The sequence below is a fragment of the Solanum pennellii genome, chromosome 12 (assembly GCF_001406875.1).
Source record: "Solanum pennellii chromosome 12, SPENNV200".
Lineage (NCBI taxonomy): Eukaryota > Viridiplantae > Streptophyta > Magnoliopsida > Solanales > Solanaceae > Solanum > Solanum pennellii.
The window spans coordinates 1,531,387-1,545,370 of NC_028648.1; the positions used below are offsets into that span (position 1 = coordinate 1,531,387).

The following is a 13,984-nucleotide window of genomic DNA, read 5'->3' on the forward strand; positions in this document are numbered from 1 at the left end:
CTCATAACCTCTGAATAAAACAAAAGTTGTTGGCATATTGAATTATTGATTCGTTGAAGATAAACAATGGCACAATATTTGTATTGAAATTTAGAGTTTATTTTTTGCGATAATATCTAAACTCGAGGCCTCTGATTAAAACAATAATTATTGAGATATTGAATCATTGATTCGTTGAAGATAGATACTGGCACAACGTTCCTATTGCACTATAAGGTTTATTTTATGAGATAATATCTAAATTTGAACCCTCTAATTAAAACGATAATTATTGACATATTGAATCATTGATTCGTTGAAAAATCAAATCGATGATGTATTACATGATAGCTTTCTTGATACTCATCACTATTTTTTACTTTTAAAATTCCCAAATAAGATCGTGTGAAGTATAGCAATAATGTCTACACATCATATCATTCCTTCCCAAAATGATCTCAAACCCCCATAATTATTTTCTTTATTATTAATGCCAAAGTACCATATTACTTTTTTCTGACAATTATTATTTTAAACAAAGCCCTTCATTGAATTATATAGTATTACAAATATGACAATGATGATTGTTGATGGTCGTTGTGGTGGTGATTATACAATGGAGGAACTGTGATTATATTTTAATTAAGCCGATTAAGTAGAGCAATGAGTAGTTAGCCTTACATAATTCTTTTAAGTAAATAATATTAAAATAACAAATTGGAGATCAGGTTCAGAAATATACCCAACGTAATCTCACAAATGGAGTCTGAAAACGTAAGATATACGCTCCACCTTAAGGTTCAGAAACATACCCAACACAATCCAATGGAGTCTGAAAACGTAAGATATATGCTCCCCTTACTCCTACACAAGGTCAAAAATATCTACATCACCAAAAACAGCAGAGTTTTGTTCAAATCTTGGAAGGCAAAAAAGAACAAAGAATATAAGATTATTACATTAATCCTATCGTACAAGTAAAATACAAACTGTACAATACAGCTGAAATTCTATATTGGAAACTGACCACAACAATACTAGCAAAACAAAACAAGAATAAGTAAAACAATGAAACTTCCAGTGCAAGCAATGAGGGGAGGATTAAAAAAAAAAGAAGGTAAATAAATGATAAAAGGAAAAAAGAAGAGGAAAAAAAATATAATAATACACATTTTTGGTGCAGCAGGCAAAAATAAAATTCTCATAATGAAGGTTCCCATTCTTTGATAGATAAATACCCTTTAGGTTCTTCCCAGCATCTAGTTACACTTCCTTTTGGCAGCAGCACAGTGGATCCGATGCTCGGTGATGAAAGCTATAACCCTTGGAGATGCCTTGAGCATGAACCATTCTACAGCAAGCAGCTACAAAAATATCGTGACTCGGAATGCTCAATTCAATTACATTATAACACTGAATTTTCTTTATCCGAAAGGGTTTCCTCCAGAAGAAGAGAAGGTGTTCTGGGTAGGGGGTGCAGAATATAATCCACCCGACTGCTGGTTCGAGTTTAGACCTCCAAAAGCAACCCCATCAAAGCCAAAACTTGCTACTCCTGGTGGTCTGCAAATTGAAAAGCACTCCTTCAGTATTACCCCTCGAATGTATAGATTCTTCAAACAATGAAAGTAAGCCATCTTGAGAAGGAAAAGTTGAATGACAACAAGTTTATAAAAAGCCAGAAAGTTTCGGTCTATACTTCTAGATTTAATCTCATATATGTTAACACTTCATTTGTTATGTCCTACATAGGGAATAGGGTGCTGGAGAGTTTGTAATTGGTGCAAGACTAAAACGAAATAGCTATTAACCAAAGTACCTCTGTGGCATGCTACCAGCTACTTGATGCCCCATGTATGAGCCTAAAAATTAAGAAATCATCAGCGTTCGAAAATATGAACCATAGTTCTAATGAAAGGGTAACTGATACTACCTGGTGGAATTGCTGATGCATAAGATGGTGCTTGCTGAGGCATTGCCGGAGGATAAGTTGGGGCACCGAGGCTGGATGTATGCAGCAATCCAGTTGGAGCTGCCATGTTTGGTAGTGCACCTTGTAATGATGACAGTGATGGAAACTGAAAAATGAAAATCTCAATGAGATCAAGGGAGGTTAATGTTAATTAACATATTTCCCACTAAAAGAAAGCTTTGTTTCCTTCTGTTCAAGGTCGAGCACAAAGGGTTGTGGTTGTTGCAGCAATTAGTTATTCGCAAACTTATCACATAAATTATTATGTTGAGAAATAATAGGAGTACAGGTAAAAACCACCTCAATTAAATATGATCAAGTTCACTGCAGATAAAAGCATTTCCAGATTTTTACCAAAAGATGAAACCCAAGTGCATATAATAATCACCTAATATCACCATAAATTATCAACATCCCTCTCTATATCTTATTTTAATTTTTGCATCCTTTTCTTACTATTCAAATAAGTTGAAATGTCTTCAGCATCAATCAGCTTATCAGTACAGTCCAAAAGGTATAAAACTAAACATATCTCTGCTCCTATCGACTCATTTGCTAAAAGGAAAATTTTTAGGTACATCCTTTCTTCTTCATTTTTTGTGTGGTATGCGGGAGAGCGGGGAAGAGGGGCGGCTTGACTCTCTTTTAATATGAATGCCTTGTGCATCATAAGTGGTGACAAAAAAAATCTCACACAGTAAGGTGACATTAATTTCACATACCGTTGGAGCTTGTGAAGTTGGTTCATTTATGACATCAAAAGGGTTTGTTGTTTTTGATGGTTGTGGAAAAGCATTTGTAGCCTGAAAAAAGGTGTCCATGAGCAAGATGAAAGCGAGTTTAGCATGATGTGACAAAAAAATAGCAGAGTCAAGCATAAACACTTTGGGTCAGCACGGATACCATTGACATGTTGTACTGCATCGCGAATCCATAGCCTTGCTGTGGACCAGCATGCCAGCCTGGAAAAGCTCCAGGAATTGAAGGATAGTTTACAGCAAACAAATCCTGCACAGAAACGTACATTCTCAGACTACAGGATTTTTTAAATGTACCCATCTACTAAAGAGAGAACTTCTTAACCTAGACAAATGTTCATACTTTAGGCTATACAAATCTTCTAAATATATGATGAGTACTAGATTTAATAACATGATAAAACCATAGAAAACAACACACCGCAGGCAGTTCTTTTCTTCCAATAGATTTGATTTCAACAGAAGAAGCTTGAGATGCAACTGCAGAAGTGGCTTCCTGAAGGACAGGGTTTACAGCTTGAGGAACTTGTGCAGTTGCTGAACTAGGAAAACCAAGAGTGCTTGGGGAAACTGAAGAATTCCATTGCTGAAAGAGGAAAGATCGTGGTTCACAATGATCAGTACTGAAACACAAGGATACAGCGAGTTGACCTCAAGGACAATGTAAAGCTAAAAGCTACCTGATTGCCAGAAGGTCCACCAGCAGCTGGAGTAGAAAGCTGCGATATAGCTTGTTGGCCAGTCACAGGAAACAAGGAAGTCTGCTGAGGTTGCATAGTAGACCAGTGTCCACCATGAGTATTTGCAAAGGCATTACCACCACTAACTGGCAGTATTGATGTCTGTTCAGTGGGTGCAGCTGGAGCACCACCAAGTGGAAATGCTGCTGAGTTGTCCATAGTTGCAGCTCCAGGAGCAAAACTACTGAAGGGGGTGAATGAAGCTGCACTACCACCAGGACTTCCTGAAGGAGCAGTTGCAGTTGCTGGAGCTGTCAACTCTGAGAATACAGCCTCCAGTATATTGGTATTTGAAGGAGCTGGAGATGCTTTAACCTCTGCAAATGAATCAAAGTTCGCCCAGTTGTCAGCAGCAGATTTTGTTGGTTGAGCAACGGGCATGACCGTAACAGATTGTTGTATTTGGGGTGCGGGTGCAGAAGCTGGGGGTTCAGGAACATCATCAAAATCAATTAATGAGGTTTCGGTCTTTAGTTCAACAGGGTTCCCATTGGAGGACGCCAAACTACTGGAAGATGCAGTCCTCTGCACCATACATAAAAAATTATTTAGACCTTAATAATTGGTAAGCTATGGGAAAGCCATAAAAGAAAAGAGTATACTGGTAAGTGGTAAGTAATGTGGAGCATATTATGCACCTTTTGGTTAGGTAAGCAGTAAGGAGATTACAGGTAAGCCCCGTGCAGTTTGAAAATGCTAAGAGTTATGTGAAATCTAGATGTACATATTTCCTATTTGTTAAATAAAAACTTTCCGGAACAATCGAGAAATAGACTGTTGAATATGAAAATTCACATGGAAAACACTAGATGCTGCCTATGTCAATCATCACTGATGGAGACAAGCAAGCACTTGTTTGTAGACTGTGATTATGCTGCAAGGGTGAGAGTTGAACTTCTACAATGGTCCAACATCTCACTGCCTGCAAGAGAATTGAAAACTATATTGGAGATGATTAAAATGAAGCATTGGAAGAAGTTTAAGAAAGTGGTGGCTGCTCTATGGGGAGCTATGGTGTGTCACATCTGAAAAGCAAGGAACTGGAAGAAATTCAGAGGTGTACAGATACTGCATACTGGAACAGTGGGGAAAATTACAAGAGAAATTGTAGAGAGAATAGACATGTATAAAAATACAGAAAGAGCAAATAGATGTAAAAGTTTTTGGCAAATTTATGTAGTTAGCTGTTGGTCTTTCTTAGGCCCTTCCTCATTACATCCTTACTAGAGAGAGAGTGATGAGGTTGGGTGCTCCTAGTTCGTATGTGGATGTTTTTGTTAATGGTAAGATTCACATTGGTTGCCAAAAAAACATTCGAGAAAGAGCTTTTTATCAAAACCAAAGAAAATGTACCATCATCCGAAAAAGGAACAGATAACACAGGATGTCTTGTGGAAACAAACCGGGATCATAACGGGTGTTACTAGATAATGTAATAAAGCTTAATACCATCATCCAAAAGAATCAGATACCATATGTTGTTGTATAGGATATAATCCACACCTGGGTCCGCATGGAACTATCAGCAGCAGACCTACCACCATTGGTTTTCGGAGGCTCAATAACTCGAAGAGGAGATACACTATCTCCAAGAATCTCTCTAACAGGACGAACCATTGGAGGACTAGATGTGTCAAGGTCGCTTTGACGGTCAGGTGACATGCTTTCAAACTTGGATCCTCCATCAGAAGTTCGACCATTACCAAACCTATCCTCCCGTCGCCAGTCATTGATTACTTCAGCACGGGCAGGACTTCTTTGATCATATCCAGGACTTCTTCCACCACTACTTCTCCCACCAGGACTAGCTCTGTCGCTATATCGACGCTCATATACTTCCTCATTTGGTGGGCTTCGAGAGCCACCCCGGTAGGTATCTGTCTTCCTGTTCTCGTTCATGTTCTCGGCTTCAGCCTGCAGATATCAAATATTATATGAATTAAAAGGAATGCGCGTTCAACTAGTGGACATCAAAGGTTTTAGAACAGAAAATATGCTCAAGTGAGGACATCATGGAAATTCTTCTAGTGTAAGAAGCATCATGAGCTATTCTGAAAGTTAAAACTGAGGATGAGCAGGATAGAATATGTACCATCTTTCCCCTTGGCGGCTTCTCAAAGCTCCTTTCACCGGAGTATCTTCTATCCACATACACATGCTTAATAAAATCACGAAGCCTCTCTACATTACTGAACACAAAGACTATTAGAACTCATTTGGGGTCAATAATAAGTATCAAATACATACATTTTATTAAGATCACAAACCTGCCATCTGGGAGAGAATTACGCTGTGGGTCCCAGTCCTTCAAATATATTTCCTTTGCACTCTGTGAAAATGACCCCCCCACCCACCCCCAAATAAAAAGCCGCAAAGGAAAAAGGATAAAGGAGTCAGGCAACCAGTGATGAAAGGAATATGAACATGACAACAGAAGTAGGTGTGCCACTTGTATCAAAAGGAGCATGCATACCGCATTTCCTCCTCCTTGAAGGGCACTAACTTCTTGTGAGGTAAATTTAGCCATGGATACTGATTTCACTCTGTGGGTGAACTCCCGACTGCCAGTATTTTCAAATGTAGACAATAAGCAAAGAACTAGAAGTTAAAAGGAGTTCATAATGCTAGGGAAGCACCGCAGAGGAATGATGGTTGCAACATTTATTGAATAACAGCACTTACTGTAAACCACTGCATGTTGTGCAAACAAATGTCCAGAAATTAGTGCAAACATATTGTGGCCCCTGTTAAGACAAATAGTATGAGATATATTACTATACATCTGTTATTTGAATAGATAAGAATGACACCTGTTATGCAACTAATTCAGACAAATAAGAGAGGCACAAAAGCAAAGAAAAAACATCCAAGAAATGACACAGGAGCCTCTACAGTATATACATCAATGAGTCATATAATATACGGACAAGTTATACATGTATTTTGATAGGAAGATTGTAATATGGTGAATTATAACCAATGGATTGTTAGGTTACCTTATTTACTATTGGTTGTTTAGTTCGTCCTAATAATATCTAGAGATACACGGTGCATCATTTAAAACACTTCTTTGGCTTAAATTGGATAAAGATTTGTTTTAAATCACTTAATCTAATATTGGTTCTATCAACATATATGCCTAAAATTTTGCTTGATTAAACTTAAAAATAAACTTGAGCTACATCAATTATGATTTTAACTTTTAATTTTTCAAGGAGAAATTATTTTCAAGATGAAATTTAAAAAGACAGAAAAATTTATATACAACAACATACTCAATGAAATCCCACTGAGTGGGGTCTCGGAGGGTAGAGTGTATGCAGACCTTACCACCACCTCATGGAGCTTCAATATACAAAAATGTTATATAAATAAATAAATTTAACAAGCATCTATTGAATAAGAAAATTTTATAATAAAACTTTCTTTTTAATTTAAAATGATTCAATGTAAGCTGATACTTTAAAGGGCAATTTAGACATCTACATGTTCTAATACATGTATTGGTATAGCCGTATCATTACACCACAACGATTTCAAGGTATAATAATGTTCTAATTACAGCATAACTAATGCAAGGATTATTACTATTGCAATATAATTTGGCACTAAATCTGCATAAGTAATGAATTTACTACAGGAATTATTTCCAGTAATACATCTAACCAAACGAAATGGAAGGGAATGAGACAGTCTTTATCTAATATATCTGGGCTTCTCATCTAAATATATAAATGTAAGTCAAACACAGACAAGAAAATTCAAACCCAAATCAATGTGACAATTCTCTCATAGTCAGTAAAGACATTCTTTCAGTTTAAGAGAAGTAGCTGGAAAAGAGCTTGTATACTCACTCAATATTTTTTCAAATGAAAATCATGTCTATTTATAAGCCTAACAATATATCGTAAGCAGTAGAAGAAACATTGTCATCACTTAAGATAAAGGTCAATAAATTAATGATGAGGAATATGGAGAAGTGCATAAACAAACCATTAATAGGTCATTTGGTTCACATGCTAATTATGTGGAACTAGAGTAGAAGGATTATTTATCCGGTAAATAACAATAAAAAGGCCGTTACATGATAAAAATAACAAAAATTTATATGTAAAAAGTACTATTACCAAGAATGTTATTCATTAATTACCTACTTTAAGGTAATCTCAAATACTTTAATATTCATATTGCTAATAAACATAATTTTTTATTCAGTTATTTCATATTCTCTCCCACATAAAATAATGCATAGATTCTCGTATAACTTAATGTGGATATTATTTAGTACAGCCAACCAAACACTAGTTACCAGGATAATTTTTTCTAATTCCTCAAACTCGAAGATTGTATGTTGGATTAACACTGGAATAGTTTCTCTTAATCCCTCAACCTAATGGTCCCTTAGACTCTTATTTCTTGAAGTATCATATCGTCAAAAACACACCAGGATAAGAAGAGAGTAAGGCAAAGGAGTTGAAGTTACTTTAAAGCAGTGAAAACAATGTAGATGTATGCGTGCTCTGTTAAACGGGAAATATAGGATGCACATGCTATCTTACTACCATGGTTGAAGCTACTATTCTTTTAAGTAAAGAAAATCTCTTTATGCAGATTATTTCCGTCCTCAAAATTCATTTTGAAATATATCCTATAAAATCTAATTAATGCTTCTCCTCTAAATTTAATATTAGAAAAGGATATATTCTAAGAAAAGCAAATCTTGAAGAGTAAATACTAAGCTCTTCCTCTTAATACATTCCTTCCACATACAGAGCATCTTCTTATGAACTGCACTTATGGATTTCAGAAGATGTTCAACTTTTACAAAGAAAGTTAGCACACTTTTTTGTAATAAAGATTAAATGTATAAAGCAAATTAAACTTAATATAACAAGACCTGGAATACTTGTGGCATTTGGAATCAAATGCAGTTTTTTTCTTGGAGAATGGAATCAAATGTAGCTTTACAAGTGAAGGTCCTCTCTAGAGTAAAGAAATCGTAAGGAAGTGATGAGGTAGCCAACTTTACAGCCTACGTGATGATTAGATTTAGAGTTTCACCCAATTAGCATATCATGGTATCTGTTTGTGCTTACACCATGTCATATCCAGACCTAGAGAGAAATGCAGTTACTCTAAACAGAACAACATATTGAACAGAAGCCCACATTTCCCCATAGCTCCACTCCTAGTTAAGACAGTTCATCATTAAGAACTTGGCCTTACTTCTCTTTTCATTCTAATGTGTAAAAGTCATGCTAATCTTCCATGTATCCTTTCAAGCTTATTGAAAATTATTAAATAGAGTAGAATGGAACAGATACAGACCAAACCAAAAGGTCAGCACAATTCACAGTTCAAATACAAGAACAAACTCAGCAGCTAAAGAGGTAAATTAAGACCAAAACAGAAAGTGACTAAATAGAAAAATGGTCAAAATGCTAAACTAATAAATCGAGCCGAACGAAACAGATATAGAACATTCCTATAACCATTGACAACTAGTTTTGGATCGAGACGTGGTTAACAGATTGATTAATCCTAACAAACTACTCCGTTGTCCCTTTCTATGTGATATTTGAAGATCCAAAGAATTTTATTTCCATGATTTGTTCCTACATGTTCAAATATTTTGGATCTTTTTTCTTTGACCAAGTAAACTATTTGAAATCATTAACTATAGTGACTTACTAAATTCAATATTCAATTTCCAAAGATGTAAATTTTATTTCCAAAAAACTTAGAAAATTCTACATTCAACTTCGCATCAAAGTTAGGTACTTTGACATTCCCCCACCTAAAATGGGATACAGAGAGTACTAAATATAGCAGAAAAGAACCAACATAGAGGATTCATACAACCGACAGGATAGATCAAACTTACCAAACTATTACAGTTTATACATCGTCGATTGTCGGGAAGTTTAAGCAGATTCCGTATAGTTCTTTCATTCTTCTCATCCTCCCTTCGGTTCGCCATATTTTCACAAAAAACCAGCAATCAAAGCCCTATCTCCTCAACTTACTGCCAAAAATCACACGAAAAATAATCACCAATTCCAGTAAAACAATAAATTAGAGTCACATAGACCAGCAAGCAGAGCCCAAATTTCTCAACTTTCTGCCAAAAATTACATAAATATTCATCATTTCCAGTAAAATGATCAACAAAAGTCACATAAACTAGCAATCAAACCACCATCTCCTCAACTTACTACCAAAAATCACACAAAAACTCATCAATTCCAGTAAAACAATCAATTAAAGTCACATAAACCAGCAATCAAAGCCTAAATTTCTCAACTTACTGCCAACAATCACACAAAAACTCATCGTTTCCAGTAAAACGATCAATTAAAGTCGCATAAACCAGCAATCAAAGCCCTACTTCTCAACTTACTGCCAACAATCACACAAAAACTCATCCTTCCCAGTAAAACGATCAATTAAACTCGCACAAACCAACAATCAAACCTCTATCTCCTCAACGTACTGCCAACAATCACACAAAAACTCATCCTTCCCAGTAAAACGATCAATTAAACTCGCACAAACCAACAATAAAACCTCTATCTCCTCAACTAACAGTCAAAAATCACATAAAAACTCGTCATTTCCAGTAAAAGGATCAATTAAACTCGCACAAACCAACAATCAAACCCCTATCTCCTCAACGTACTTCCAAAAATCACATAAAAACTCATCACTTCCAGTTAAACGACCAATTTAGATCACACAAACCACCAATCAAATCCCTATCTCCTCAACTTACTTCCAAAAATCACACATAAACTCATCAATTCCACTAAAACGATCAATCAACTCATTTCCATACTAACTGCCAAAAACCGCACAACAAATCATCAAGTACAGTTAAAACGATCCATCGAACTCACACAATCATCAAACAAAACAAATTTCAAAGTTCTACCACATCAGATCTGGTAAATTCACAGTCAATCAAATCCAAAACAAAACATACACTAGAACTGTATAGTACCTTGATCGATGAAAATGGAGAAAACAAACAGCTCAGAATGCTTCTTCCTCTTTTGGAAGAAGAAATTGTAGAGAGAGAAAGAGAAAATATAGGGTGCTCCGCGGATACAAGGGAGAAACTGTGTGTCTTCTGTAAAGAGAAAACTGAATAATTTTGACGGGTGGTGGACTTTGGAATGTTGTTATGGGGACAGGTCGTACATGGCGGCTGTGAAATTATACAAATACCCCTAAAAAAAATAATCTATATTTATATACTATATAGTTTTTTTTCGTTATAATAAGTCGGAGAATCTTAGTAGTTCTGTGTATGAGTCGGTTCAGTTTGATTTTGAAGCTCATTGATTAGACTTATCGGTTATATAGGTTTGTCGACCAGCTAAACTATTATCGCTTTTAGATAACTTAGAAATAAGATGATGAATCAAATGAATAATGTATATGAGCTGACAGATTGTGTCTTGCTCAAAAGTAAATATTAGTATATAGGCATAATATGTATATATGTCTTTTAACTTGGTTTTAAATCATAATCACAAGTAGGCACTTAAAATTGTATAAAGTTGAACAAATAGACACACATGTCCTACATGATATTTTTTGTTTTGTGTGGTGTCCTGTATGTGTATCGTGTCACGTAGGACTCATGTGTCTACTTTTTCAAGTTTATACAAGTTTAAGTGTCTGCTTGTGCATACTCGAAGTTGAAGGGCAAAAATGTGAAATAAGATCAAGTTAAAGGAGTACATTTATGTATTATGCTTAGTATATATCTATGTTAAGCATTCATAATTCACTTGATTGGTTATTTGAATATTGTTTGTTGGTAAGAGTTCGATTTTTTAATTAATTCTCTTTTACTTTATCTTCCGAGGAAAAAAAGGTGATTTAACAAAAGACTAGTGGTTTGTGATTATTTGTGGTTGTGTTTTTGTATGATTTTTCTCTTTGTGATGAATTTTATTGGTTTCCATTGCTTTCTTGGTATTAATTGTTGTTGAAAGTGAATATATTGTTTGAATAGATTAATATAGTAAAAGTTTAAAGGTATAAATAAGGGTAAATGAGTTTTAGAAAACTAATCTTATCAATAGTTTTCTAATACTATGTTTAGTACTATAATTTCACAAATAATAATTTTAAAAACTTGAGTAAGTAAACCTTATCTCTAATTTATAAAGATAAAGAAATTTAAATATATAATTTTAGTAATATGAACAATTAATATAAATATTAAATTATGACATGAATACGTATTTATTTGTCTCTTTCAACCATGAAATTAATGTTTTCATAAGAGTAATAGTAACATCAATTAGGTGGAGTTTTCATATTAAAGTGTATTAAAAACCTTTAATGTAGTACTCGAACTTATTACTCCTTCCGTTTCATATTAGTTGATCATTATACTAAATATAGTTTTCTCATATTAGCTGATCACTTTATACTAAATTAAGAAGAATTGATTATTTTTCATATATACATATATATAACCCTTGTAATTATTATTTTTTGAAAGTGTTCACATTTATTTGTAATATTTCCAAGAAGATTTTTAAAGGGAGAATTAATAAAATCATCTTTTTATTTAAGATTAAAAAAATATCGTATAAAATGAAAAATGATTAACTAATATGAAATGAAGGGAGTACCATTTAAATGAAAACCACCACAATGAATTAGGGGTGTGCAAAAATCGAACCGGCCAATAAACCGAACCGATAAAATGTTATTGGGTTATTGGGTTTTTAATGGGTTTAGAAAAAATAATTTTTTGGTTATTGGGTCGGTTTCGGTTTATCCTATTGGGTTATTGGGTAAACCGATAACCCAATAAGACGATAGTTATTTACTACTTTACCCTTCCTCAATATTAAATATACATAATTTAATACATAAACAGATTCAATTTTAGCTTTTCAGGCTATGTGATTTTTTGGTTAGGAAATTGGTGAGAACTTTGTTGATTATCTGGTGGATCAAACAACTGTTCAAGATTGTCTCATTGAAATATTTTATTTTAGTTTTAATTCTAGTTCGTAATTGTAGGCGATAGCTTTTGCAAATTTGTGAATATTAGTAATTTGATCAACATTCGAAGTTTTCTATTATGTTTTGGCGGTAAGTTGGTAACATGTAATTATAACATACGTACTATTATATATTATTTGATCGACATTTTCTTATTGGGTTAATCGAAACCGAACCGATAACTTCAAAAACCGATAAATCGATAAAAAATTTCTTATTGGTTTGTTATTGGGTTAGCATATTTTAAAACCGATAAACCGAACCGATTATATGTAAAACCAAACCGAACCGATCGATGCACACCCTTACAATGAATAGCAAGAGCAACAACAAAGACTATAATAAAATAAAATTATCGAACGTAGACTTTTTGGCTACCAACATAGGTTGTGGACTCATGATCATATGGTTGAAATTAATCAAATTTAATCAGGATTTTAAGTTTGAACGGTTGGCAATAAAAAAAATTTGAAAATTTCCTTATACAAAAAGAGAACATACAATAAATTGAATATCGAACAACAGATGAAAATTTCCTTAATTAAAAAGTTGAATATATTATTATATTTAAAAACTATTTTTAAAAGCCCCTTAAATATTGAGAAAATATACAAACTTAATATTATACATTAATTATAAGTCATAGGGGTCAACATGTGTAACCAAACTATCATTACTCATAAGTCATTGGGGTCTAAATAAAATTTTTATTAAAATTTGAGTAACTAAAAATTAATATTATTCCTTTCCTTTACGTGATTATGGATGAATTTTAAAGGGGATCTTTGATTATTAATTTTTAATTTTATAAATGATCATGCTTTGACATGGGTCCCATAACGGTGGAAAGATATGGACATTGATAATTTAATTTTGACTAATAGATTAATGATTCATTAATACAAAGAGAATTATGAATATGATTGTGTTATAACAAAATAATTCGAGATTTTTTCATTTTTAATTAGAAATATGATAAAAATATACTATTAAAAATATCGATACCAAAAACAAGTTATGTAACATATTTATTTAAAAAAATTAATATCAATATCAGATATCGATAAAACAAGAAAGACTCCTCTATAGTAATTTATTATTAATTTTTATTATTTTTTGCAAAGATATAATTAGCCAACAATCACAGAGACAGCTATCTATATTTATTTAATATTGATTTTTGAACAAATCTAAAAATATATTTATAATGATTTGGTTTGTGGCACATGGACCAACTAATCAATGTTTTAAAATAGTAAGTGATAGTAGGAGTAATATTTATTTAGTTAAAAAGTAGAAAATTGCCTTTTTAAAATGAACCTTACTTTACTTTTTATAATTTTTTATGTTTTGTACTCACATGCAATTGCTCTCATTTCATGTCTCATTTTCATGAGGATTTATCATTATAATATTTTGTATAAATAGTAAGTGGTAGTAATAGTTTTAAAAGTTAAAATTAGTAAATTGTCTTTTTAATTTGAATCTCACTTTACTTTATATAT

The 13,984-nt window shown here is 33.4% G+C and overlaps 1 protein-coding gene across 2 annotated transcripts; it reads right to left on the bottom strand.

The window, feature by feature from the left end:
• Positions 1–591: 591 nt before the first annotated feature.
• Positions 592–10,601, bottom strand: LOC107007271 (probable ADP-ribosylation factor GTPase-activating protein AGD14). 2 transcript variants are annotated; one of them, XR_001455035.2, is made up of 15 exons: positions 10,450–10,601; positions 9,334–9,474; positions 6,132–6,193; positions 5,923–6,010; positions 5,717–5,778; positions 5,542–5,638; positions 4,953–5,363; positions 3,390–3,974; positions 3,131–3,295; positions 2,855–2,959; positions 2,674–2,754; positions 1,913–2,057; positions 1,799–1,841; positions 1,218–1,542; positions 592–843 (listed from the first exon to the last, which is right to left on the bottom strand). XR_001455035.2 is itself a non-coding variant. In XM_015205828.2 (14 exons), the coding sequence occupies exons 2-14, from the start codon at positions 9,427–9,429 to the stop codon at positions 1,404–1,406; spliced, it is 2,079 nt and encodes a 692-aa protein (XP_015061314.1). In that variant the 5' UTR covers positions 9,430–9,474; positions 10,450–10,601; the 3' UTR covers positions 910–1,403. The 2 variants fall into 2 exon arrangements, 1 of the variants encoding a protein (XP_015061314.1); XM_015205828.2 differs by lacking the exon at positions 592–843 and having other exon boundaries at positions 910–1,542.
• Positions 10,602–13,984: the final 3,383 nt, after the last annotated feature.

What these genes read in the sequence shown, in the direction of transcription:
- LOC107007271 (XM_015205828.2), bottom strand. Translation starts at nt 9,429, where the DNA reads ATGGCGAACCGAAGGGAGGATGAGAAGAATGAAAGAACTATACGGAAT. An exon ending in GTGGACCTTCTGGCAATCAG is followed by an intron (nt 3,296 to 3,389) that starts GTAGCTTTTAGC and finishes TTCCTCTTTCAG; the next exon opens with CAATGGAATTCTTCAGTTTC. An exon ending in TGCATCAGCAATTCCACCAG is followed by an intron (nt 1,842 to 1,912) that starts GTAGTATCAGTT and finishes CTTAATTTTTAG; the next exon opens with GCTCATACATGGGGCATCAA.